We start from the raw sequence: 27,963 nt of genomic DNA on the forward strand, positions 1-27,963 counted from the left end.
CTCATCATTGGTGAGCTATTTTTAGAACGGACCATTGGGCTACTCGTGGTCCTTGGGAGCTACCTGGTGACCCCTGGTTAAGATTACAAAATTTCTTTTGAAGGATTTTTTTTTAGTACTCTCACAACTTCATCTTGTGGGGTCCTTTTTGTGGGGTGTGAATGCTGCACATTTGCCATTTTACGGTACCATTAAACCGAGCCGTATACAAACACATACAGTACTTCATTTTTAAACCCATTCAAGAGAAATAATTGATTATATCCTTGCTGATATTCAGGTACGTGACACAATTCCTAAATATAATTCATTATTTTGTTGGGTACCTCTCTCAAAAATTTGCTTCGTGCTTTCTTTGGCTCTGTGAAAGAATAGTCTGATTGAAGTGATCCATCAAGAACCAATTGATTGGCAACCTATATATTCCCAGTTGGCTGATCTCATTCGGGAGTTGTCCCAAATTTCAACCCACCCCAGGGTCTGGCTTTGGTGATGTCCAACTGGATCTCGCCTGCAATTGTGTTTTTTTTTTTTTTCTTTCTTTGAGAGGACCTTGCATTTATGATTGTCCGTTACATTGCTTGCTGTGTAGTGGTCCTTCGTCATGGTTTTTATGTTTTTGTTTCTGTTCATAAACCCAGGTCACAAGAGCTCCCAATTTGGGAGAGGGCAGATCATCACATTAGGGGATTGGTGGAACCCCTCTGCCACTCAAAGTGGTCATCCAACCAGGGAGTTGTGGGCAGGATCTGACCCCCGATCAGATGGATGTGCTATGGGATTCTAGACCGCTTCAGGTAGTTGTTAGTAAAGAATGAAACAATTATTCATTCAGCCATTGAAGCAACTATATGAAGATGTAAGTTAGATGTATGCTCAATTCACACCGCTGCTAAATTACCACATCAGAGGTAGTTGACAGTAGAGCAAGGATTTAATCACTTTGCCTTTTCTGTTCCGCCACAGTGCAACTCTGATACTCCTACTTACGTTCAACCTCAACGCTTCTTCCAACATCACAAGATGGCTGTCATGTCTGGGGTCACGCCTGGGTTAAGTTTGAGTTCATGACCTGTTAAGTTTGAGGTCAAGTGTCTGTTTTGAACTGATGTAACCATCATCTAGTTTTAACTAGTTTTAGGCTATGTGATGTTATATGATGTCAGGACCTGTGTGATGTCAATCTTTACTCCTTTCGGTGATGTCAAGACCTATGTGATGTCAATCTTTAATCCTGTCACGTCGCCACCGGCGTGACGGCCCATGCTTTTATTTTTGTGTTCATGTTTCCTGTTTTGTTGTGAAATAATGATTCCCCTCTCACCTCAGGTCACTTACCCTTCCTGCTGCTTGCTAATTACCGGTCCCCGCCCATGATTACCACCACCTGCCACCAATCAAGCCACAATAAAAACCACCTGCATTCTCCCCTCCGTTGCCGAAGTGTCACACACAGTCAGTGCATGGAAGCGTCCCACAGTCCTCGAGTCCTTGTTCCCGGTACCTTATTGTCTTGCCTTGTTTTTGTGCCTTGTCTTGTTTTTGTGCCTTGTCCTCCCCAGCGGAGCGCCTTTAGTTACCCCTTTTGCCTTGAGCCTTTTTCCTCCCTAGCGGAGCGCCTTTTGTTGTCCCCTATACCTTTTGCCTGTTTTTTCCTTCCCAGTGGAGCGTTTTTTGTTCTCCACCCTTTTGCTTCCCCGTTCTCCTCTCAGCTTGAGAGGAGACGCTGGTTGGCCGGAAATAAACCTGCTGCCTTGGTGGCTTACCTTATCCTGCGTCTGGGTCCTACCTTACCTCGTCGTGACAGTACACTTCGGCCAGCATGGACCCAGCAAGAATGTCCAAATTGGAGCCCTGGCAGAGGCTTGAAGCTAACGCCCGAGTCATTGCCGAGCTAAAAGAATTACTGGCTTTGGTCCGTGGCGACTGGAGTGATGGGTCGGACTGGCCTCAGAACCCCGAACCTCGTCTGCTGCAGCCTCTCGCCCCTGAACCTCGTCTGCTGCAGCCTCTCGCTACTGAACCTCGTCTGCTGCAGCCTCTCGCTCCGGAACCTCGTCTGCTGCAGCCTCTCGCCCCTGAACCTCGTCTGCTGCAGCCTCTCGCCCCTGAACCTCGTCTGCTGCAGCCTCTCGCCCCTGAACCTCGTCTGCTGCAGCCTCTCGCCCCTGAACCTTGTCTGCTGCAGCCGCAGCCCCTGGCCGCTTCGCCTGGGCCGCCGCCGCCGCCGCAGCCCCTGGCCGCTTCGCCTGGGCCGCCACCTCCTGTTCCTCGTCAGGCGGCGCATGGATTGCGGCCGCCACCTCCTGTTCCTCGTCAGGCGGCGCATGGATTGCGGCCGCCACCTCCTGTTCCTCGTCAGGCGCCGCATGGATTGCGGCCGCCACCTCCTGTTCCTCGTCAGGCGGCGCATGGATTGCGGCCGCCACCGCCTGTTCCTCGTCCGGCGGCGCATGGATTGCGGCCGCCACCGCCTGTTTCTCGTCCGGCGGAGCATGGATTGCGGCCGCCACCTCCGGTTCCTCGACCGGCGGCGCCCGGCCAGCGGCCGCCTTCTCTTGCACCAGTTCCAGCGGCGCCCGGCCAGCGGCCGCCATCGCCTGCACCAGTTCCGGCGGCGCCCGGCCAGCGGCCGCCATCGCCTGCACCAGTTCCGGCGGCGCCCGGCCAGCGGCCGCCATCGCCTGCACCAGTTCCGGCGGCGCCCGGCCAGCGGCCGCCTCCTGCTCCTCATCTGGCGGCGAACACCCCGCCGCCACCTCTGCTCCTCGTCGGGCGTCGAGGACGCCCTCCTGACTGGCCCCGCTGGGCCTCTCTTGTCGGGCGTCGAGGACGCCCTCCTGAACTGCCTTTTGTCTGGGACGGATGGGTGGGCCGTGTTCCCACCTCCGTGCCCCCTTCCGCCCGCCCTTGTTTTTGGGACTTTTTGATGTTGAAGGGCCGTCAGGAGCCGGCCCTTGAGGGGGGGGGGGTACTGTCACGCCGCCACCGGCGTGAAGGCCCATGCTTTTATTTTTGTGTTCATGTTTCCTGTTTTGTTGTGAAATAATGATTCCCCTCTCACCTCAGGTCACTTACCCTTCCTGCTGCTTGCTAATTACCGGTCCCCGCCCATGATTACCACCACCTGCCACCAATCAAGCCACAATAAAAACCACCTGCATTCTCCCCTCCGTTGCCGAAGTGTCACACACAGTCAGTGCATGGAAGCGTCCCACAGTCCTCGAGTCCTTGTTCCCGGTACCTTATTGTCTTGCCTTGTTTTTGTGCCTTGTCTTGTTTTTGTGCCTTGTCCTCCCCAGCGGAGCGCCTTTAGTTAACCCTTTTGCCTTGAGCCTTTTTCCTCCCTAGCGGAGCGCCTTTTGTTGTCCCCTATACCTTTTGCCTGTTTTTTCCTCCCCAGTGGAGCGTTTTTTGTTCTCCACCCTTTTGCTTCCCCGTTCTCCTCTCAGCTTGAGAGGAGACGCTGGTTGGCCGGAAATAAACCTGCTGCCTTGGTGGCTTACCTTATCCTGCGTCTGGGTCCTACCTTACCTCGTCGTGACAAATCCTTTACTTAGTGACAACTAATCAGATTGATTCACTGTCTGTAGTAGCGTTCTGATGTGTTTGTGTTTGCCGGATTATTGCTTTCTGTCGTATGTTTGACATCTATGGGCAAGAAAGTAAAAATCAGAAGTGCGCTTTGTTGACATTTTAGTCACCTGAGAATTGGAAACATTGTGATTTGGTGTTTACCATTGTCATGCTGCAGACACGAGGGTTACACACAGTATAACAAGATTACAGTATTAGATATTTTTTGAAAATTATGTCTTGAAATATATATATTTGTAAAAATTAGCTTTTTTTCTATTACGTGCTACAGTGTGTAATGTAAAATACAGAAATGATCAATGCAATAAACACTAAATTAAAGAGTTTGACCAAACACTTTGTATCGTCTTAAATTAAAGTTCTCATTTTGAACTACTGCGCAAACTGTGAAAATGACTTTTGCTCAGTGGACATACTTCATTATGGGAAATCTGAGTTAGTCACCAAGCATTCACAGAGAACAGAAGAGACAACCCTTCACAATCACATTCACACCTGTGGTCATTGAGCATTAATAGATACAGTACTATGCTGGATTGCTGTGTATCAGTGATCCATACATTTAAACTGGAATTTTGTGGTGGCATGGTCAGCTTTTGTGCTTCAAAGTTTCAAGGTTTTGGATTCAAATCTCACGTCAGGCCTTGCTGTGAGTTTGCATGTGTTCTCCAGCTTCCGCTTACATTCCAAAAGCATGCATATTAGGTTTATTTTAGACTCTAAAGCAGGGGTGTCAAACATAAGGCCTGCGGGCCGGATAAGGCCCTCACAGGGGTTTAATCCGGCCCGCGAGATGATTTTGTAAAGTAAAAAAAAAAAAAAAAAAAATGTAATGTCGGACTAATTAATCAGCCGGCCACAATTACAAAATATGAAATTTGCAATTTCACAAGCAATCCTTGGATGAGCAATGCAACTTGTATGGGGGAATCGTCTTTGATGTCATTATTTTACATATAACATAAATTTACGGTTTGTTTAATTATTATTATTGTTATTCTTCTTCTTATTATTATTTGTATTTATATTTTTTTTTTATCATAGACCGACAAATGTGTTAAATATGACACAAATTCAATTACTGGTAACACAAATAGATATGACAAGAATTATCGTCCTTATAATGTCATTAACTGCGCCACGCAATGCATTCTGGGAACAATATATATACAAAGCAGGTAGATTTAACACTTCCAGAACTCAGTGTTGTCGCTTACCATTTGCGTTTATATTATTTTTTGGAACAATATGATTACAGTTGAGCTCCGTAATTTAGGGCTGGCACACAAATAGCGAAAATCTGTGTATAATCGACGGCAATCGTTTTTAAGTTATATACTGTTATTTACCGATGCGGCCCACTTGGTAATATATTTTTCTCCATGAGGCCCCTGAACTAACATGAGTTTGACACCCCTGCTCTAAAGTGTCCATAGTAGGGCCGGGAGATATGACCAAAAAATTAAAATCTCAATTTTTCTGAAGTCATTCAGGATGATTACGATTTTAATCAATTTTAATCGAATGAAAACACATCACTTAAAAGTTTCATTTTATTCAAAAATAATTCCTGTGAAAAATGTTCATAGAACAATATCTTCTTCTTCTTCTTCTTCTTCTTCTTCTTCTTTCGGCTTTTCCCTTCAGGGGTCGCCACAGCGAATCAGTTGCCTCCATCTAACTCTGTCCTCTGCATCCTCTGCTCTCACACCAACTACCTTCATGTCCTCTTTAACTACATCGATAAACCTCCTCTTTGGTCTTCCTCTCGATCTTCTGCCTGTCATTTGAAAACTCATCATCCTTCTTCCAATATAGTCACTATCTCTCCTCTGGACATGTCCAAACCATCTAAGTCTAGCCTCTGACTTTATCTCCAAAGCTTCTAACATGTGCTGTCCCTCTGATGTACTCATTCCTGATCCTATCCAACCTGGTCACTCCCAAAGAGAATCTCAGCATCTTCATCTCTGCCACCTCCAGCTCTGCCTCCTGTCTTTTTCTCAGTGGCACTGTCTCCAGACCAAACAACATTGCTGGTCTTACCACAGTTTTATAAACCTTTCCTTTCATTTTAGATGAAACTCTTCTATCACACATCACACCTGACACTTATCTCCACCCGTTCCAGCCCGCCTGCACACGCTTCTTCACTTCTATTCCACACTCTCCATTGCTCTAGACTGTTGACCCTAAATACTTAAACTCCTCCACCTTCTTGGTTTCTTCTCCCTGTAACCTCACTCTTCCACTTGGGTCCCTCTCATTCACGCACAGATACTCCGTCTTGCTACGGCTAACCTCCATTCCACTCCTTTCCAGGGCAAACCTCCACGCTTCTAGCTTCTCCTCCACCTGTTCCCTGCTCTCACTACAGACCACTATGCCATCTGCAAACATCATAGTCCATGGGGATTCCTGTCTAACCTCATCTGTCATCCTGTCCATAACCATTGCGAACAAGAAGGGGCACAGAGCTGATTCCTGATGTAGTCCCACCTCCACCTTGAACTCCTCCGTCACACCTACAGCACACCTCACCACTATCTTACAGTCCTCATACATGTCCTGCACCACTTGAACATACTTCTCCGCCACTCCAGACTTCCTCATACAAAACCACAGTTCCTCTCTGGGCACCCTGTCATAAGCTTTCTCCAGGTCAACAAAGACACAATGCAGCTCCTTCTGACCTTCTCTGTACTTTTCAATCAACATCCTCAAAGCAAATACTGCATCTGTCGTACTCTTTCTTGGCACGAAACCATACTACTGCTCACAAATGTTCACATCTGCCCTCAGTCTAGCTTCCACTACTCTTTCCCATAGTTTCATTGTGTGGCTCATGGGCACCAGCACACTTCTCCTCCATTCCTCAGGCATTTTCTCACTATCTAAGATCCTGTTGAACAACCCAGTCAAAAATTCTACTGCTACCTCTCCTAGACACTTCCATACCTCCACAGGTATATCATCAGGACCGAGTGCCTTTCCACTCTTCATCCTCTTCAATGCCCTTCTCACTTCATCCTTACTAATCTTTGCTACTTCCTGGTCCACAACAGTCGCCCCTTCTACTCTTCGTTCTCTCTCATTTTCCTCATTCATCAACTCTTCAAAGTACTCTTTCCATCTTCCCATCACACCGCTGGTATCTGTCAAGACTCTTCCATCCCTGTCCTTTATTACCCTAACCTGCTGCACATCCTTCTCATCTCTATCTTTTTGCCTTGCCAACCTGTATAGATCAGTCTCTCCCTCCTTACTGTCCAACCTAGCATACAATTCATCGTAAGCCTCTTGTTTGGCCTTTGCCACTTCTACTTTCACCGTACGCTGTATTTCCCTGTACTCTTTCCTACTTTCTTCAGTCTTCTCAGTGTCCCACTTCTTCTTAGCTAACCTCTTTCTCTGTATCCACTTCTGCACCTCCTCATTCCACCACCAAGTCTCCTTATCTCCTTTCCTTCCAGATGACACACCAAGGACTGTCCTACCTGTCTGCCTGATCAAATTTGCTGTAGTTGTCCAGTCATCTGGGAGCACATCCTCACCACCCAGAGCCTTTCTCAACTCCTTTCTGAAAGTCATACAACACTCTTCATTTTTCAGCTTCCACCATTTCGTCCTTGGCTCTGCCCTTGGCCTCTTTGTCTTCCTCACCACCAGAGTCATCCTACACACAACCATCCTATGCTGTCTGGCTACACTCTCACCTACCACTACTTTGCAGTCGCTGATCTCCTTCAAATTACACCGTCTACACAAGATGTAGTCTACCTGTGTACTTCTACTTCCACTCTTGTAGGTCACCCTATGTTCCTGCCTCTTCTGGAAGAAAGTATTCACAACAGCCATTTCCATCCTTTTTGCAAAATCAACCACCAGCTGTCCTTCTGCGTTCCTCTCCTGGATACCAAACCTGCCCATCACCTCCTCATCTCCTCGGTTTCCTGCACCAACATGTCCATTGAAGTCTGCACCAATGACAACTCACTCACTTCTAGGGATGCTCTGCATCATTTCATCAAGTTCCAACCAAAAGTTCTCCTTCTCCTCCAGCTCACATCCTACCTGTGGTGCATACCCACTAACAACGTTGATCATCACACCTTCGATTCCTAACTTCAGGCTCATGACCCTATCTGACACTCTTTTTACCTGCCAGGACATTCTTAACAAACTCCTCCTTCACGATAATTCCTACTCCATTTCTCTTCCTATTTAACCCATGATAAAACAATTTTAAACCAGCTCCTAAACTTCTAGCTTTGCTTCCTTTCCACCTGGTCTCCTGAACACACAGTATGTCCACCTTCCTCCTCTGCATCATGTCAACCAGCTCTCTACCTTTTCCCGTCATACTCCCAACATTCAAAGTCCCTACTCTAAGTCCTAGACTAGTGGTGTTCCTCTTCTCTTTCTTCCTACGAACACACCTTCCTCCTCTCCTTCTTCGACCAACAGTAGTCCAATTTCCACCGGCACCCTGTAGGTCAACAGCACCGATGGCGGTCGTTGTTAACCCCGACCGATCCGGTATAGAAGTCATATTGTCACGGTTCCGGTGCGGGGTGGGGACCCAAATGCAGAAAAACAAAATGAATGAGTTGGCAAAGTTTTATTGCAATAGTGGACGGCCAGAAAGTGGTTGCAGTCCGTTGGGTGCTGGGGGCTGGTTCTGGTTGGCGAGGCGTGTGTCAAGGTCAGGGTCTGCGGGCAGGACGACAGGCTGAAAAGGAGGACGGAAATGCGAGTCAGGAAAGGTAAGTAAAAGTTGATTTCAAGGTCTAGCTGGATGTACAAACTCGTTCAGGAGTTGTGACGATCTGGCGGTGTGGTGGAGTCAGAGGCTGGCTTAAGTAGGCTGCTGATTAATTGGACACACCTGCTGCTTGACTCCAATGCACCACACCTGGAAGACACATGCACACTCAGCGGGCTGGGCCCGCAGGCCTGACAGTACCCCCTCCCCCACGAGCACCACCAGGTGCAGCACGGCCCAGGCGACCAGGATGGGCACGATGGAAGTCGCGGATCAGCGACTTGCACAGGACCTGGCGAGCAGGGATCCAGCTGCGCTCCTCTGGTCCGTAACCCTCCCAGTCTACTAAATACTGGAGGCCGCGACCGCGGCGACGAACGTCCAGGAGGCGGCGTACCGTGTAGGCGGGATGTCCATCAATTATGAGAGGAGCTGGCGGTGGCGGCACAGGTGGGGACAGAGGGCTAGATGAAACAGGTTTTATCTGAGAGACATGAAAAGTGGGGTGAACACGGAGAGAGGTCGGGATCTTGAGACGCACAGCACAGGGATTGGTCACAGCCGCAATCTCAAAGGGGCCGATGAAACGAGGGGACAGCTTCTTGGATTCCGCTTTAGCGGGAGGTTCCTCGTACTTAGCCACACCTTCTGGCCGACAGCATAGGAAGGTGCAGGAATGCGGCGACGGTTGGCGTGTACCTGTGTTCTGGCAGATGACCGGAGTAAGGTGGAGCGGGCTTGCCTCCAGACCCTGGAGCATAGGCGCATGTGGCTTTGCACAGATGGAACGGAGAGGTCAGGGACCTGAGAGGGAAACAGTGGTGGTTGGTAGCCCAGAGAACACTGAAAAGGGGACATACCTGAGGAGGCGTTGGGCAGGGAATTATGGGCGTACTCTACCCAAGCGAGCTGAGTGCTCCATGAAGCGGGATGGGACTGTGAGATGCAGCGGAGGGTGGTCTCCAGTTGCTGATTGGTACGTTCACATTGACCATTAGTTTGTGGATGGTAACCGGACGAGAGGCTCAGGCCAATGCCTAATGCAGCACAAAAGGCCCTCCAGACCTGTGAAGTGAACTGGGGCCCCCTGTCCGACACAATGTCTGAAGGGATGCCATGTAGACGGAAGACATGTTGGACTAACTGGTCAGCGGTTTCCTTGGCAGTTGGGAGCTTGGGAAGAGCAAGAAAGTGGGCTGCTTTGGAAAACCTGTCAACAATGGTGAGAACTACTGTGTTACCTCTTGACGGCGGAAGTCCGGTAACAAAGTCCAGGGCAATGTGGGACCACGGGCGTTTGGGAATAGGAAGCGGGCGGAGCAGGCCAGAGCTAGGTTTGGAGGAGGTTTTGTTCTGGGCACATACCGTGCATGCCGAGACGAACGAGCGGGTGTCCTCCTCCATCGTGGGCCACCAAAAATTTTGGCGGAGGAAGGCCAGCGTCCTGCGGATTCCCGGGTGGCAGGTAAGTCGCGAGGAGTGGGCCCACTGTAGAACCTGGGAACGGACAGGGTCAGGGACAAACAGGCGGTTCTGCGGAGCCCGGGGGGGGTACAGTCAGTCCAACCTGGGCCCTCCTCACCAGGGCTTCAATTTCAAAAGTGACAGACCCAACAAAACAGGTGGAAGGCAGGATAGGGCCGGGATCTGACCTGGTGCCCTCTGCTGCAAACTGGCGGGATAGGGCATCCGGTTTTGTATTCTGAGACCCTGGGCGGTAGGACAGGGTGAATGCGAACCGATCAAAGAATAAGGCCCACCTGGCTTGACGTGAGCTTAGTCTCTTGGCAGAGCGGATGTACTCCAGATTTTTGTGGTCTGTCCATACAACAAATGGCTGCTCGGCCCCTTCCAGGAGGTGTCTCCATTCCTCCAATGCCGCCTTCACCGCCAGGAGTTCCCGGTCACCAATTCCATAGTTCCTCTCGGCTGGAGAGAGCCTGCGGGAATAGAAAGCACACGGGTGGACCTTACCATCCTCCAGAGACCGCTGGGCCAAAACCGCTCCGACCCCCACCTCCGAGGCATCCACCTCAACTATGAATTGGCTCTGCGGATCTGGATGGACAAGCACAGGAGCAGTGGTGAACATACGTTTGAGCTCGCTAAAGGCCAGGGCAGCTTCCTCAGACCACTTGAAAGGCACCACTGTGGACGTAAGGGCGGTAAGAGGAGCTGCGGCACGACTGTAGTCCTTGATGAATCGGCGATAGAAGTTGGCAAAACCAAGGAAGCGTTGCAGCTCCCTTCTGGATGTGGGTCTGGGCCATTCGGTGACTGCAGTCGTCTTGGCGGGGTCCATTTTGAGCTGTCCCTCAGCAATTACATAGCCCAGAAAGGTGGTCTTGGTTACATGGAAGTCACACTTTTCAGCTTTCACAAAAAGCTTATTTTCAAGGAGTCTCTGGAGAACTTGGCGTACGTGTCTTTTATGTTCGGAGTCAGAACTTGAGAAAATCAAGATGTCGTCAAGATATACAAAGACGAACCTCCCAATCATGTCACGCAGAACATCATTGACCAGGGCCTGGAAGACAGCGGGGGCGTTAGTTAAGCCAAAAGGCATGACCAGATATTCGTAGTGCCCTCGATGTGTGTTAAATGCTGTCTTCCATTCGTCGCCCTGCCGGATACGGACAAGATGGTAGGCCTGGCGCAAGTCCAACTTGGTAAAAATGGTGGTTCCATGAAGAGGTGAGAATGCGGAGTCCATCAGGGGCAGGGGATATTTGTTCTTTATGGTGATGTCATTCAGACCACGATAGTCTACACAAGGCCGGAGCGTCTTGTCTTTTTTGTCCACAAAGAAAAACCCAGCTCCCACTGGTGACGAGGAGGGCCGGATAATACCTGCTGCCAGTGATTCGTTGATATAGGAATCTGCTGCTTCTCTCTCCGGCCGTGAAATGTTGGAAAGCCGGCTTCGTGGAAGTGGCGCTCCGGGCTGGAGGTCGATAGCGCAGTCGTATGGTCGGTGAGGGGGCAGAGAAGAAGCATGGTGTTTGCTGAAGACCAATGCAAGGTCGTGATAATCAGCAGGGACGCAGGACAGGTCGGGTGGTTCTTGTTGGTTTTGGCCACTGGGTGGCACAACAGCAGACAGCAAGCAATTTCCATGGCAGTAATTGCTCCAAGAAATGATGTTGGGCACTGTCCAGTCAATATGTGGGTTGTGGAGCTTGAGCCATGGCATGCCCAACACTATGGGAACTTGGAGGGAGTCAAATACATGTAGACTGATTACCTCTTGGTGATTACTCGAGAGCTTGAGTACAACTGGTACTGTTTGTTGTCTGACATGGGAGATCAGTGCACCGTTTAGGGCTGTGGCATCCAAAGGAGTGGTCAAGGTTTGCAGGTCTATAGCCATTTGTTCTACCAGTCGGTGATCAATTAGGTTCTCATCGGCTCCGGAGTCTACAAGGGCTGACACGGGCAGAGACATATTACCCCAGCAGAGGGTGGCAGAGAGCATAAAACGGTTAGAAGCAGGGGAACTCATAATGGGACTCACCAATACGTTCCCCATTACTGGTGAGTCAGTCCTTTTGGCCGGGAGGGGCACTGAGCGATGTAGTGGCCGCTGGCTCCACAGTATAGGCACAGGTTAGATGAACGTCTGCGCGCCCTCTCCAAGTCCGACAGACGAGCTCGTCCCAGCTGCATAGGAACACTGCCGGTGTCTGGGGACGGGCCCGTACCGGAAGCCGGAGCCGGTGGCATTGGAGGTGGATCAAACATGGATGGCCCAGCAGTGGGCGGGAACATGGGCGGAGTCTGTGGTTTGGCATGGCGCTCTCTTTTGCGCTCCCGGAGGCGACAATCAAGCTTTATGGCCAAGTCAACGAGCGAGTCGAGACAGCTCGGATCATCCCTCGAGGCCAATTCGTCCTTGATGTTTTCATTTAATGCTCCCCGGAAGACTTCCTGGAGCGCTTCATCATTAAAGTTGCTCTCAGCGGCGAGAGTCCGGAACGAAACTGAGAACTCTGCCACGCTACGAGCACCCTGTCGTAGCGACATGAGGCGTCTTGCAGCCTCCCTCCCACGGACCGGGTGGTCGAAGACCTTCCTCATTTCTTTCGTAAAGGCGGAATAGGTTGTGCAAGCAGGGGACTGTTTGTCCCACTCCGCAGTGGCCCATGCTAGAGCCGCGCCACGGAGGCAGCCTATGAGGTAAGCTATCTTAGCGTGGTCGGAAGCATATGACAGAGGCTGCTGACTGAAGACTAGAGAACACTGGACTAGAAAGGGACGGCAAGCTCCTAAATCACCATCATAAGGGGCCGGTGTGGGCACGTACGGTTCTTTAATGACATGGGGAGGAGGTGTGGCGGGCGTGGCAGGTGTAGCTGCGGATTGTCTTTGTGTCTGAAAGGCCGCATGTTGCTGTTGGAGGGTCGTGAGGGCTTGTGAGAATTCACGTACCTGTCCAATCAAAAAGTTCAGGGCATTGTCATGTTGGTCCAAAAGCAAGCCTTGTCCGGTCAGGGTCTGACGAACGGAATCGTTCTCTGCTGGGTCCATGGCTGGCCAGATCGTGCTGTCACGGTTCCGGTGCGGGGTGGGGACCCAAATGCAGAAAAACAAAATGAATGAGTTGGCAAAGTTTTATTGCAATAGTGGACGGCCGTGGTTGCAGTCCGTTGGGTGCTGGGGGCTGGTTCTGGTTGGCGAGGCGTGTGTCAAGGTCAGGGTCTGCGGGCAGGACGACAGGCTGAAAAGGAGGACGGAAATGCGAGTCAGGAAAGGTAAGTAAAAGTTGATTTCAAGGTCTAGCTGGATGTACAAACTCGTTCAAGAGTTGTGACGATCTGGCGGTGTGGTGGAGTCAGAGGCTGGCTTAAGTAGGCTGCTGATTAATTGGACACACCTGCTGCTTGACTCCAATGCACCACACCTGGAAGACACACGCACACTCAGCGGGCTGGGCCCGCAGGCCTGACACATATATTTGATTCGCATGTTTGTTTTGGCCAAAGTTTTACGTCGGTTGCCCTTCCTGACACAACCCTCTGTATTTATCTGGGCTTGAGACCGGCACAAGAAGACACTGGCTTGTGCCCCCTCGCGGCTACATTGTTCATACAACAATATACTGATTCTAAATCAGATTTACCATAAACTTAAAGGGATAGTTCAGCTTTTTTGACATGAATCTCAATTTCATCCTCACCTCCAGTGTGTGCAATCATCACTGACTTACCCTTGACAGCATTCTGTGACAGGAGTTCTGGTCCGGTGTTGGATGAGAGGAAAATAGTCCAGCAAGCTGGTTGGGGTCACTGAAATAAAGCGTTTTTCTTCTAAAAACAATTTGTGTTCAAAAGAGTGATACATTTGCATCATTAAACTCCTTTTCTGAAAAAAGTCAGACGCCATTACCGCCAGGCACTACTTTTCTGTTCGTTCGTATTACTGCGCGGCGCCCCGCATGCAGCTGATAGACGTGCACTGATCTACAAGTTGTTTGTCTTTTCGAAGGCGGAAGGATCAGCTGTCTGCAGCGCGTCAATTAGCTGTCTACAGGGTGACGCGCAGTGATACGAACAAACAGAAACGTAGTGCCTGGCGGTAATGGCGTCTGACTTTTTTCAGAAAAGACTATTGTGATGCAAATGTATCACTCTTTTGAAAACTAATTGTTTTTAGAAGAAAAACGCTTTATTTCCGAGACCCCAGCCAGCTTGCTGGACTATTTTCCTCTCGTCCAACACCGGACCAGAACTCGTGTCACAGAACGCTGTCAGGGGTAAGTCAGTGCTGATCACACACACTGGACGTGAGGATGAAGTAGAGATTCATGTAATAAAAAAAAAAGCCGAACTATCTCTTTAACATTCATAGTTTGTGCTTAAATGCCACAAGTAGTTATTGTAAACATGTCTTGTAAACCACCTGCCCAGCATTCTGCCACGTGTGCAAAATTACAACTCACAAAAAATATTTGGATTTAACAGAACATAAGAACAACAACTTAATAATCCAAGAGGTAAAACTCCATTTCACGTTTTAACAAATTTTCAACGATTCAATTTTTTAAATGATGATGTAATTAATTCGATTTATTGCACAGCCCTAGTCCTTAGGTATTGATTTGAGTGTGACTGGTTGTTTGCCTTTTACATGCCTTGTGCAAGCTGGGAGGGGCTCCAGCACCCCCCCCCCCAAAATAGAAAATTGTGGACAGAAATTTTGTGAGAACAACACAAGCGAAATTTGAAGTGGAAAGAGACGAACACTAAAAAAACTCACGATAATTTCGGCGAAGCCATCAGCCACTTGCCCAAAGTGTGTGTAATTTGGATCTTTTTTTTTTTTCTTTCACCCAGCTCAAACTGGCATACATTTGCACACTCATGCACACGCATTCAGGTCATTTGAAATCTGCCTGTATGGAACATCCTGTTGCAGTTTTGTGTGTGAAAAACACACTTGTGAATGGGAAGCAGTTTATTTGAAATGTTTTGTTGGACTTGGCTTCCATGTTGATCTACTTACATCTCCACATCATGTTTTTGACCGAGGTTTTATAATGAGCCATGTGTTTTGTTCCCCATGTTAATCACCCTGATTAACAGGGATTCTTATGGCAGCATGTAGGGCTGGATGTGGTGCATTCCACTTGGATTATGAGGCAAGTGTAAACCCTGCAAAGTAAAAGTGCAGTCCACCAGTGATATTAGAGGTCATGGAGTGCCCCTTTGTCCTACAGAGACCGACTGACTAATTGTGCAACTCTGATCTAGAGAGAAAAGTACAGATTAAGTAACATCAAAGAGACTTCATTTGAAAGATATTAACAAACTGAGTTTTAAGATCTGGTAGAAATGTCATCTGATCGCCAACATTAACTCAAGAGCACAATATATATATATATATATATATATATATATATATATATATATATATATATATATATATATATATATATATATATATATATATATAACTTTAACCTGCAAAACAAAAATATAGAAAATAATTTGTGCTGATTTTTTTTTTTTGCTGTGTGCAAAGCGCGCATGCTTATATTAGTGCAAACATAACCCCTACACCACTGAACGAATGCTCCCTGCGCACACTCTACCAATAATGAGAGCGCCACTGCCCCCTAATGTAGTGGAGGTGCAATTGCACTTTATTCTAGGACAGTAAAAAACATCCATCCATTTACTACCACTTATTCGAGGTCAGGTCGTGGGGGCAGCAGCTTTAGGAGGGAAACCCAGACCTCTCTCTTCCCAGCCACTTCAACCAGCTCCGCCGGCGGGATCCCAAGGCGTTCCCATGCCAGCCGAGAGACATAGTCTCTACAGCGTGTCCTGTGTCGTCCCCGGGGCCTCCCGCCGGTGGGACATGCCCGGAACAGCTCCCCAGGGAGGCGTCCAGGAGGCATCTGAACCGGATGCCCGAGCCACCTCAGCTGGCTCCTCTCAATGCGGAGGAGTAGCGGCTCAACTCTGAGTCCCTCCTGGATGACTGAGCTTCTCATCCTAGTAAAAAACATCAAAATAAAAAAATAAAAAATCATGTTCCCCGAGGTCAAACGCTTCCCCCTGGTTGGGGGGGGGGGGCGCCCCACTATTTGAGAAGCACTGGTTTAAGATGAGCCATCTTTCAAAATGCTTGTATTAAGTCACTTAAAGCCAAGGAAAACGCAGCAAACCTGCTGTTAGTTGTCATACTTGTAATTGTAAGCTCCATGCAGCTATTGGTCAACTTGTTTCCTGTGTGTGTGTGTTTCCTGGCCTATGTTATTCAGAAGTAGAAGTGCCTCTAAAGGGAAGGATTATCTGTCCAACACAGGCTCTCACCGACTTACGCCTGTTTCCTGACTCCCCAGCCAGCTGCTTGGACCGATTCTTACATTCTTTCTCCAGTCGCCTCCCTGTCCACTCCGGTTTTGTCCTCTGCTTGCAATTGTGGGTTTTTGTTTTTTTTTCTGCAGTTTTTCATCCAAGTGATGTGTTGTTCAGTGGGCTTCGCCAGGTCTTTGGGCCTGGCCCTGTTACCTCTGGCCCTTTGTTGTATCCTGGCCAATCTGCTCCTCTTGTTTCCTATGGGAGAAATGACATACATCCAGCAAGGGCGCCTGGCTAACTACATCTGGTACTTTGGTGGACTGGGTGGTGGAGGACTGCTGGTAAGTTTGGAAACAACAAAACATACTTTTTAATTCATTATATGTATGATATGAGCATTAGAACAGAAAGAATGTTTTGATATTTTGATGTTCAGCTTTTCAATGTGCATTGCAAACGATTTAGTGTATCAAATACATTTTGTTCCAAAATGTTTGACCCCATTTCGTAGGCCAATAATTTTGACAATTTTCATTGGAATGACCTCAAATTTTCACAGCTTGTGTAGAAACGTTTCAAGTTTTTGTGTGTAACATTTACATAAAACACAGGAAAGGAAGTTCTGAACATCCTAAAAAGCACTTGGGCTGTAATTCCAAAATATAACCTGCCACTTGGTGTTGAACATTTATGAAAATCTGTCATAGAACCAACAAATATTTGTACTTTTCTTTGTAAATTTAACCAATAAAACTTATGACCATCAGCATAAAGTGTATTTAGTTTCATTAAGATCCATCAAGTAGTTTCCGAGATATGGGCATTTAGAATGGGGTCAACCATTTTGAACAACCCGTAATTTATAAAAACAGTGTTTGAGTCTCAAAGGTAAAGTAATTGTGAATACCCAAAACTTAAGATTTGTCTTAACAATTTAGAAAAAAAAAAAAAAAAAGTGGTTAATACATGGGTGGAAAGCTTCATGATTGATTTCTCCATCAGGATAAAAGCAAGCTACGTCTGAATTGCCCAGCTGTTGAGTTACATATAATGCCGCATTCACTGAAAAACTATCACTGGCATATGAGCTATATGTGTATGCACGTATGGGATACAGGATTTATTGAAAATACTTGAAATGATAGCATTTGTATCCGTTAAATTGTTTTAATGTACTATAAACCTTCTTTATGCAAACATTATTTACACAGTTATTTTGGCATCATTTGATCTGCATGTGTTTACTTTTGTGCCCTGAAAACAGTGACGTTCTGTGTGAATAAACAGTTAATCTTTCTGCTCTGTACATGGTGCGGATCTGTGGGGTTTATGCTCCCACTGAGCTGTTCCCTTTGTTTGGGTTTTAGGGGAGAAACAGATGAGAGCTTATATTTTCCCAAACAAGACTTACATTGTTGACTAGCGCAGCAAAGTTGTGTATTCCATATAATTTCAAAGTTTGGTTTGTATTTTTAAAGGCAAGAAAACAAGGTGGAAAAGGCTTCACGGTGTCGATTGAGCTGACTTTTCATGTTGAAAATCAGAATCGAGTTATTTTCATATTTGAAATGGTTTGTGTCCCATCGGCTTTCTGCCAGAATCTATCTTTAGCCTTCTTCCTCTCTCCTCTTGTATTTTTTTGCATGTGAATGTGCTTGGGAAAAAGCAAGACCTTGGGAACTTCACTCCCTCTGTTTGGATGTGATTGAACTTCCTGTGAGCAAAAAGGACACAGGAATGGGAGTGAACCTTGGAAAACTAAAAGGAATATGAAATTATCATCATCAATTGAAAAATATAATTTAAAGGGAAGTCAAGTAAAAAAATAAAAAAATCTTTACAGTTATATGTTTACAAGACTTGATTAATATAGCGTTTGTAGAGTTTGTATTAAGGAGCAAAATCCGCCCGTTTTTGTCCATCTCAAGGTCCATTTTGCCACTTGTCAACTGAAAATGACTTCACAGTTGTTCAGAGCTCATTTAATGACCAATCACGGCTCACCTGTTTTCTGAGTTTGGTCATGTGACGTTTGCAAGATGAGCCATGATTGGTCGTTTTACGAGCAACAGTGATGTCTGACACGACGAGAGGAGGTAGGACTCAGACGCAGGTATAAAGTTGGCCAACAAGGCTGCAGCTTTAATGACTGGAAACTCAAATCGCCTCTTAAAGAGGGAAAAAAGGCTGAACAAAAAGAGCTCCAAACTGGAGATACAAAAAGGGCACTCAAAAACAGGGACAACAGAAAGCGCTCCACTAGGGAGGAAAACAAGGGGCAAACTAAGGGCGCAAGACAAGGCAAGGCAAAGCAAAGCAAAGCAAAGCAAAGCATAAAACAAGGACTGTGGTATGAGGGCTGTGAGGACGCTTCCATGCACTGAGATGTGACACTTCAGCACTGAGGGGAGAATGCAGGTGGCTTTTATTGTCTGGGTTGATTGGTGACAGGTGGTGATAATCGTGGGAGGGAACCGGTAATTAGGGAGCGGCAGGAAGGGCAAGTGACCTGGGGTGAGAAGGGAATCAGAATATCAAAATAAAACAGGAAACATGACCATGAAAATAAAAGCATGGGCCGTCACGCCGGTGGCGGTGTGACAGTACCCCCCCCCCTCAATGGCCGGCTCCTGACGGCCATCCGACACAAAGAGTCCAAAAACAAGGGCGGGCAGAAGGGGGCACGGAGGTGGGAACACGGCCCACCCCTCCGTCCCAGACAAAAAGGCAGTTCAGGAAGGGCGTCCATGAAGCCAGACAAGAGTCCCGTCGGGACCGTTCAGGATGTTCCTGATAGAAGAGTTTTTCCTAACGCAGGATCAGGTTCGGAAGGTACCAAGGGAATCTCGTGGACAGCTTTGACTTGGTAGACCTGGCGAGACGTGACAGACTCGGCGTGGCAGGCTTGGCGAGACGTGACAGACTTGGCGTGGCAGACGTGGCAGACTTGGCGTGGTAGGCTTGACGAGGCGTGGCAGGCTTGGCCGACCTGGCGTGGTGTGGTAGACTTTGGCGTGGACGGCCTTGGCGTGGACGGCTTTGGCTTTGACGGCTTTGGATTTGACGGCTTTGGCTTTGACGGCTTTGGCTTTGACGGCTTTGGCTTTGACGGCTTGATGCAGAGACTTGGCGTGACTTGATGCAGAGACTTGGCGTGACATGATGCATAAACTTGTCGTGACATGATGCATAAACTTGGCGTGACATGATGCATAAACTTGGCGTGGCTCAGGGTCTTGGAGCTGCGCCCGGCGAGGCTCGGGGGCTTGAGGCGGCGCCTGGCGAGGCTCGGGGGCTTGAGGCGGCGCCTGGCGAGGCTCGGGGGCGAGAGGTTCAAGAGTCAACTGGTTGACTGCGGCTGAGAATGCACTGGTCGCTGATTGGTCCAAGACGTGATCCATACAGTCCTTTCCCCATTCCAGTATGTTCCCGGAGTTCCAGTCGATTCGGGGTTGTGTTGACGTAGCCAAGGGTGTCCCAGAACCAAGGTGGGTGACGAAGCTTGGATTACATGGAAACGGAGGTTTTCAATGTGTTGTCCAATTCGTACTTCTAGGGGTTCAGTGATATGGGTGATGCAAAAGAGTTCCTTGCCCTTAAGTGCTCTGGCCTGGACGGTTAGGGGAAGGGGTTCGGTGGTGGCCCGTAGCTGTTTCACGAGGCCCCAGTCCATGAGGCTCTCGTCGGAACCGGAGTCGATGAGGGCTGGCAGGTTCATGGTCATAGCATGGTGGCTTATCCGGACTTGCGTGATTCTTTGAGTCTTAGCAGGACGGGGTGACGGGAAACTCACCGGTGGACCTGTCTTCACGGTGCAAGATCCCACCAGATGACCAAGTTCACCACAGTAGTAGCAGCGGCCTTCTTGGCGGCGACGCTGTCGCTCCTCGATGGTTAGCTGGGTCCGACCAAGCTGCATGGGTTCCTCGTCATTTCCACTGACCTCCCTTGCGGTGGATGACTGGGGAAATGCACATCTTGAAGACTCACTTGCCAGTGGATGCTGGAGGGGTCCCGAACCAGGTATCCTTTGGAGTCCGCTGCTCTGCTTGAGCTCCCGCCTCCGATGATCAGTGCGGATGGCAAGCGAAATCAATAAGTCCAGGTCGCCGGGTAAGTCACTTGGAAGCAAGAGTTCCTGCATGGAGGTTGTGAGCCCCTTCAAAAAGTGGTCAAAGAGAGCTGTGTCGTTCCAGCCACTCTTGGCTGCTAGAGTTCGGAATCGGATGGCGTAATCATTAACCGATTCTCTGCCTTGTCTGAGATAGCTGAGTTCTCGCGTCTTCTCTCGATCCATGTTGACTGGATCGAAAACTTGCCGGAGAGTCATGCAAAACCCGGCTGCGGTTGAGCAGGTCGGGGAGTTTCGTGCCCATTCCGCGGTGGCCCAGTCCCTGGCTCGTCCAGTCAGGTGCGAGATCATGAAGGCCACGCGGGAACGGTCTGTTGGAAAGGCCTGTGGTGAAAGTTCAAAATGGATATCGCATTCAGTCAGGAATGCCTGGCAGTGTCCTGGTTCTCCCGAGTAACGCTCCGGGGGAGCCAGTCTCAGACCTACTCCGGCCAATGCTGGAGTTGTGGTCGGTGGTTCAGCGGTGGTTTCCTGTCTCGTGGCGGGTAGCGTGGAGTGTTGCAGGTGGCTCATCAGCCCCTGCACCTGTCCAGCAAGTTCACCTATCCGGGTGGCCATGGCTTGCTGGATCTCCTCCAGGTGCGACAAGCGAGTGGCCTGCCTCCGCAGTGCAGCCTCCAACTTATCTGCTGAGTCCATGCTGGCCGAAGTGTACTGACACGACGAGAGGAGGTAGGACTCAGACGCAGGTATAAAGTTGGCCAACAAGGCTGCAGCTTTAATGACTGGAAACTCAAATCGCCTCTTAAAGAGGGAAAAAAGGCTGAACAAAAAGAGCTCCAAACTGGAGATACAAAAAGGGCACTCAAAAACAGGGACAACAGAAAGCGCTCCACTAGGGAGGAAAACAAGGGGCAAACTAAGGGCGCAAGACAAGGCAAGGCAAGGCAAGGCAAGGCAAGGCAAGGCAAAGCATAAAACAAGGACTGTGGTACGAGGGCTGTGAGGACGCTTCCATGCACTGAGATGTGTGACACTTCGGCACTGAGGGGAGAATGCAGGTGGCTTTTATTGTCTGGGTTGATTGGTGACAGGTGGTGATAATCATGGGAGGGAACCGGTAATTTGGGAGCGGCCGGAAGGGCAAGTGACCTGGGGTGAGAAGGGAATCAGAATATCAAAATAAAACAGGAAACATGACTATGAAAATAAAAGCATGGGCCGTCACGCCGGTGGCGGAGTGACAATGTCATTTTCAGTTAAAAGCAAACAACAAAATGGCCACCCCCACTTGGCCACTTGATTCCTATTCCACAAAAGTAATATTAATCAAAATGCCATGTTTACAGTAGTGGGGACACATAGAACATATTATTGTAAAGAAAAATTTGACTTGACTTCCGCTTTATATTGTGCCTCCCTCATCCACACTGTATCCGATCTCTTCTTTTTTTTGTAATCTGAAGCATAATGTAGCCGAGGGGATTACACGCATGTGTCACACATGACAATTTCATTTTCCTGTATCATTTTAGATGTTCCTTCCTGCTATAACCTTCATCACTTTGGGAAAATGTAGTTGCTGTTGGAATGAGAGTTTTATGGTAAGATATCCGCATCACAGATTATTATTGCATTATTATCATCATCATCACGTTATTCTACAATGTCAATGGTCCTATTTCCTCAAAACACTTGTATCAGCTACTCAGTTACCCGATGCCCTTTGGTAGGTGGTGGTATGCTAATGCTAATCCAACCATGATAATTAAACAAGGGTCCTTTTGTTGCAAACGCAACACAGAATGCTTGCCACACACAAGCCAAGCAACATGGGCAGCTGCTGTTTTTGTGTGCGTGTTTGCGTGTATGTGAAGAGTAGCTGCCTCTTTTCTTATTTGTTTCATAATAAATAATTCGTATTAGACATTGAGGAAATGACGGAGCCCCTCTGGTGTCAGGGTCTGATTTTTTATTTTTTTTGCTAACTGTTTTGTTTACTTACTGTGGGTACAAATTAGTAAATTGTGGGTACAGATGGTTAAACTGTGGGTACAGATGACTAAACTGTGGGTAAAGATAGTTAAACTATGTGTACAGTTTACTAAAATGTGGGTACAGATTGTTAAACTGTGGGTACAGATTAGAAAAAAATAAATAAAAATTCAGACCCTGACACCAGAGGGACTCCGTAGGAAATAGTATTAAGACTCTGCATATTTATAAAATGAACAAGAGCAGAAACCCAAAAACATTCAACGTTGCATTGATTGAATCTATTGTATATATTCCTGTTGCTCTCCAGATGTGTGGATCAGTGTTGGCTGCTGTGGTGGGCCTAGTAGGGGGAAGCTACTGCTTCGTCATTTCAGGCCTTGCCTTGATGCAGGGTCCCCAGTGCTTCACTTCTCTTGGGTGGTCGTACCCCTTCGCAGATCAAGGAGGAAGGTAGTAAGATAGAGCCCATTATGACAGGCTGATGTGTGTTTATTTAAGCTATGAGATGCAACTGATGTGATGTAAACGACATAACTAACACTAATCATTATCGTAATGCAACATATACCGTATTTTCACGACTATAAGGCGCACCGCATTATAAGGCGCACCTTCAATGAATGACCTATTTTAAAACTTTTTCCATATATAAAGCGCTACAGTAGAGGTTGGGGTTACGTTATGCATCCATTAGATGGTGCTGCACTAAAGAGAATGTCAACAAAACAGTCAGATAGGTCAGTCAAACTTTATTAATAGATTACAAACCAGCTTTCTGACAACTCCATTCACTCCCAAAATGAATAAACAGCTGTTTTATTATTTTCTATGAGGTAAAGTATTAGTATTAGCTAGCGATCCAAGATGGCGGGATCATCTGCGCATGCACGTCACTGATCGTGCAGGGGCACCGATAGCGTCTTGACAGCGAGACCTGTTGCGGCTCAATATTGATCCATATATAAGGCGCACCGGATTATAAGGCGCATGGTCAGCTTTTGAAAAAATTGAAGGCTTTTAGGTGCGCCTTATAGTAGTGAAAATATGGTACATTTGTTTATCCCTATGGGGTATATGCCACGGAAGAGGCGGGACGTGATTTTGCACATCAGTGTATTTCTGGTCTGGGTTGCGAACGCGTAGCCCACACGTCGCAAACCGAACCGGAAACGAACTGTTGTGCAAAAAACAGTCCCGCTTCTTCCGTGGCATATACCCCATTAGCAGGTTTCTTTCAGGTTCATGGAGAATGATGTAAAATATTTGACGGATTAGATGGACAACACTCGCAAAAGATAATTAACTGAGAGTTTACAGTAATAAACAATATTTGAAAAATACCTTCCTTTCAGAATCTCCTCAAAAAAGGTGTGTGTCGGATTTACACCACTTGACATTCCCTATGTAATTATAGCATCAATGAATTGATGAACAGAACTAAATGGTACATCATTTATATCGCGGTTTTCAGCCTTACAAGGCCCTCAAAGTGCTTTACATACTCATTCACCTACTGATGACGCAGCATCAGGAGCAACTGGGGTTTCAGTATCTTGCTCAACGATACTTTGACGTGTTCCCAGTGGCATGGGATCTGAACCCACAACCTCTGGGTTGGGAGACAACCACTCTACTCCGTGTACTCGGGGCCACGGAAGAAACTACGATGTTTTGTCTCACTTTAAATCCATCTGAGTTCTTTCCCGCACGTCCAGTTCCGCACCTGCACATATATGTAACTCTTATTAGAGCATGCAGTCACACGACCAAGTAAACTGAGCGTGCATTGTATCAAGGATAATACATGGGCAAAAGCTACAACGGGTTGGTTTTTACCCATGTTACAATATGCATTGACACATTATGACTTGAATAGAAAAATAATTAATCAGCGTTCGTTTACAACAGTAACTTAATTCGGGTCACCATCGATTCCCAAAAACCTACAAGTAGATTGGAATACCATGCATTTTACTGTAAATAAGCATACAGAAGTGAATTTGTTTTCTGTTTCTGTGCTTCAATTTACTGTAATGATTAAGTTTGAGGTTTTGTATAAAACACCATTATGGAAATCCACAGCAAGTGATAAACATTTAAATCTGTATTAAATTAATCCATTTTCTATATTGCTTGTCCTCATTTGGGAGGCTTTGGGTGTGATGCAGGGTACAACCAATGAAATGGAAAAAAAACTGACAAACCTACTCTAAAAATGAATTGTGATTTGAATCCAGAACATCAGAACTGTGAGGCAAGGGGTGATCCACTATACACTGCACTCCCTACATTTAAAACATAACACAAACTACCAACCTACCCTCAACCTTATCCTACTGTATATTAAAAAAAAAAAAAGAAAGAAAGAAAAAAAAGAAGACTTTATTTTCCTACATTTTTATTAATTTTCTTCACTAATTGTCGGTTTCAGGTATCTGCTGCAGTCCGAGACGTGGTCTGTGTGCCTTCAGCCACTCCACATTGTCGAGTGGAACGTGACCCTTCTGTGCGTGCTGTTGGGTCTGGCTGTGCTCGAGTTCATCTTGTGCCTCTTACAGCTGGCCAGCGGTTTCGTCAATGCTGTCTGTCGGCCTTGTTGCTATAAGCAGGAGTATAGTTTGAATGCTTAGACACTGGCACCCAACATTGACATATGCCTAAAATACACACAATTCCACACTGAAGGCCACATGTCCACACAGGTGTCTACAGCTCAGTCCATTATTGTTAATTTCAACACACCACACAGAATCAATGCTGAGATTACGCAATACATATTTGCAGTCCATGATATCCATGAAATGCACAACTTAGTGAAGCACTATTGAGGTATTGGGTTAGTGAGGTCTACCAACACTCGTATTTTATTATAACGTGTAATAATGTAGCAACTCAAAGACATCAATTAAGAAGACTAGTCTGTGTCCTACTTCTATCTATTTTTTAAATTCAAATTGAGGAGTCTCTTTGCAACTGATGGGATAAAGTAAGCGCAATTCAATCATCAAACTCATATTAGTTCACTAATAAACGTAAGATGCCTTGTACATGTTTTCTTGTGTGTTAAAGGCTGTCAAGTATTTGTCAGTTTGAATTCAATGTGCCTTCTTGTGACAAGTGTATATTGTGATGTGGAAGGAGGTTTTTGTTCTATCCAGTATTGTAGCATTCGTTCCCGACTACAAAATGTGTGTCTGTTTGTACAAGTTTTCCTATTTTTGAAGTACTTTGTTGTGGCTCCTACATGCTAGTTCAATGTTAACAAATGTTTATATATAGATATATTTTAGTGGCATATTTTTATAATGTTTGTTTGTGTTGCCTTGAATAAAAAATATTTTCATTTCAAGCGTATACGCATGATGGAGCACCAACAGCTGTGTTGTGTAATCAATTTCTGGGTTAGAGTTGAGGGGTTTCCACAATTTCCAACTGTAGAGCCAAACTGTCACATAAAGTAAATGTAGTGGTAGTTTCTCTTTGTGAAGGGTTTTAGTATGCTCATTTGATAGAGAACAGCAGTCCCTGTACAAATAAACTACAATAATAATACTACTAATCTGTGATTGGCTGGCAACTGGTCCAGGGTGTCTCCCGCCTACTGCCCAAAGCCAGCTGAGATAGGCTCCAGCACCCCCCGCGACCCTTGTGAGGAATAAGTTGTCTAGAATATGGATGGATGGATGGAATACTAGTACTACTACTAATATCATCCATTTTCTTGACTGCTTATTCCTCACAAGGGTCGGGTGGGGGGTGGGTGGGGGGGTTATAGAGCCTATCCCAGCCAGCTTCGGGCTGTACAACCTGAACTGATTGCTAGCCAATCGCAGGGCACACAGAGACACACCTAGGGACAATTCGGAGCACCCAATTAACCTGCCATGCATGTCTTTGGAATGTGGGAGGAGACCGGAGAACCCGGAGAAGACCCATGCGGGCACGGGGAGAATATTCAAACCCCACCCAGGAAGGCCAGAGCAGTCGATCTTACACCCTCAGCACTGGGAGGCGGACGGGCTAACCACTGAAGCACTGTGCCGCCCTACACCAGAAATACTACAAAAAATAAATTGTAAGTGAACTTCGTCTTTTTCCACCCTCCCTCATGAGTCTTTCTTTCATGTTGAGGAATTCACATATGAAGGTCTAGGGCAGGGGTGTCAAACGTACGGCCTGCAGGCCGGATCAGGTCCGCAAAAGGGTTTAATCCGGCCCGCGAGATGACTTTGTGAAGTAAAAAAAAATAAAAAATTGTAGCCTAATGTCGGACCAATTACCAGCCACAATCAAATATATAAATTTCTTTTTGTTTCACAAGCAGTCCTCAGATGAGTAATGTAACTTGTACACGGAATCGCCCTGGAAGTCATTTTACACACAACTTAAGGTTATGGTTTGTTTAATTTTTTATTTTTTTTAAATAATAGATCATCATAAATGTGTTAAATACGACACAAATTCAATTACTGGTAACACAAATACATATGACAGGGATTAACGTCCTTATAAATTCATTAACTGTGTTATATATGCAAAACAGTAGATTTAACACGTCCGGAACTCATACAGGCAAAGTGTTTCCGCGTTTCATTTGCATTTGTGTTATTTTTTTTTAACAATAGATTACAGTTGAGCTTTAGGGCTGGCCTAAAAATCTAAAAAATCTGCATATAATTGAGGGCAATTGTTTTTATGTTATATAGCATTATTTTACCGATTCGGCCCACTTAGTAATACATTTTCCTCCATGCGGCCCCTGAGCTAATATGAGTTTGACACCCCTGGTCTAGGGTGATGATGTGATCAACAAAAACAGTAGTTTTATCATTTGGTTCCACATCAAGTAAGCAACATTCAGGTTAAACATTATTCAGGTTTTTTGCAAGTTGTGCAAGTCAAACAGGGGTTCATGGCGGTGACTGGTCAGTGAACCCTCTTAGCTTTATTGACATAACAGCAGTTGGACATTTGAGCAAGCATAAAGACGGAGTGGTCAAAACGTCAATGAGACACACTGACAGACTGTAAAGAGTAGAAGTACTCTGTCAAAATGCAGCATTCGGCGTTGGTGTTATTTCTGCTGTGCTGTGCATCAGTAGGCATTTCTGGAATGAGGAGAGAATATTTCCTCAGGATAGAGGAAGTTAATTGGAACTATGCACCAAGTGGGATGAACCTTATACAGAATCACACAATCCAGGAAGATGAGTAAGTCTTTCCCTTTTCCATGATGTTTTTGTAGCTAACAATATAGTGGACCTTTGTGGGTGGTTGAAGTAATGACCATTGAAAGTGTAGTGGTTTACATAGCTGACATTTGTATGGAATTGGTGTCAATTCCCACGTGATGTACCACAGGCTAACCCGAATAAGTTAGCAGAAAGAAAAAAAAAAAAAGAAAAAAAAGTGAGGTAATCGGTCTCAATTTTTTTGAGTTGTTGCCTCACTTTTTATTTTAGTTCAGTGGTGTCCAAACTACGGCCCGGGGGCCATTTGCGGCCCGATGTCCATTTTTCAGTGGCCCACGACATATGCTAAAAATGGCATTTGACTAAGTTCAAATAAAATAAACAAAACAAAAAAGTTTGGAGATGGTCAAAGTAAGAGGGGAGGGTGTCGAAAAACAGGTGCGATTAAAGGTTATTTTAGTTAACTAAAACTAATGAAAAAACTAAAACTAAAATTCAAAAAACAATATTGTTACCAAAATAAAATAAAAAACG

General features: G+C 46.6%; 3 protein-coding genes across 3 annotated transcripts in view; all 3 read left to right on the top strand.

Moving 5' to 3' along the window:
• The window catches only part of LOC144027103 (glutathione hydrolase-like YwrD proenzyme), a 112,158-nt gene extending 109,771 nt beyond the window's left edge, over positions 1-2,387 (top strand). Inside the window, 2 exon segments of the mRNA XM_077534399.1 lie at positions 642-797; positions 967-2,387. Of these exon segments, the coding sequence (XP_077390525.1) occupies positions 642-787 (146 nt within the window). The 3' untranslated portion in view covers positions 788-797; positions 967-2,387.
• Positions 2,388-15,996: 13,609 nt separating this feature from the next.
• Positions 15,997-25,611, top strand: tm4sf18 (transmembrane 4 L six family member 18). Its single transcript, XM_077535248.1, has 4 exons — positions 15,997-16,508; positions 21,775-21,843; positions 22,545-22,687; positions 24,669-25,611. Exons 1-4 carry the CDS (start codon positions 16,329-16,331, stop codon positions 24,865-24,867), a joined length of 591 nt encoding a protein of 196 aa, XP_077391374.1. The 5' UTR covers positions 15,997-16,328; the 3' UTR covers positions 24,868-25,611.
• A 1,594-nt stretch (positions 25,612-27,205) lies between these two features.
• cp (ceruloplasmin) overlaps positions 27,206-27,963 on the top strand; it is a 38,998-nt gene continuing 38,240 nt past the window's right edge. The window contains exon 1 of the mRNA XM_077533899.1: positions 27,206-27,448. Coding sequence (XP_077390025.1) covers positions 27,291-27,448 — 158 coding nt within the window. The 5' untranslated portion in view covers positions 27,206-27,290. The remainder of the gene's footprint in view (positions 27,449-27,963) is intronic.

This window comes from Festucalex cinctus, chromosome 10, assembly GCF_051991245.1.
Source record: "Festucalex cinctus isolate MCC-2025b chromosome 10, RoL_Fcin_1.0, whole genome shotgun sequence".
NCBI lineage: Eukaryota > Metazoa > Chordata > Actinopteri > Syngnathiformes > Syngnathidae > Festucalex > Festucalex cinctus.

What these genes read in the sequence shown, in the direction of transcription:
- tm4sf18 (XM_077535248.1), top strand. Translation starts at nt 16,329, where the DNA reads ATGTGTTGTTCAGTGGGCTTCGCCAGGTCTTTGGGCCTGGCCCTGTTA. An exon ending in TGGGTGGTGGAGGACTGCTG is followed by an intron (nt 16,509 to 21,774) that starts GTAAGTTTGGAA and finishes GTATCATTTTAG; the next exon opens with ATGTTCCTTCCTGCTATAAC. An exon ending in TTCGCAGATCAAGGAGGAAG is followed by an intron (nt 22,688 to 24,668) that starts GTAGTAAGATAG and finishes TGTCGGTTTCAG; the next exon opens with GTATCTGCTGCAGTCCGAGA.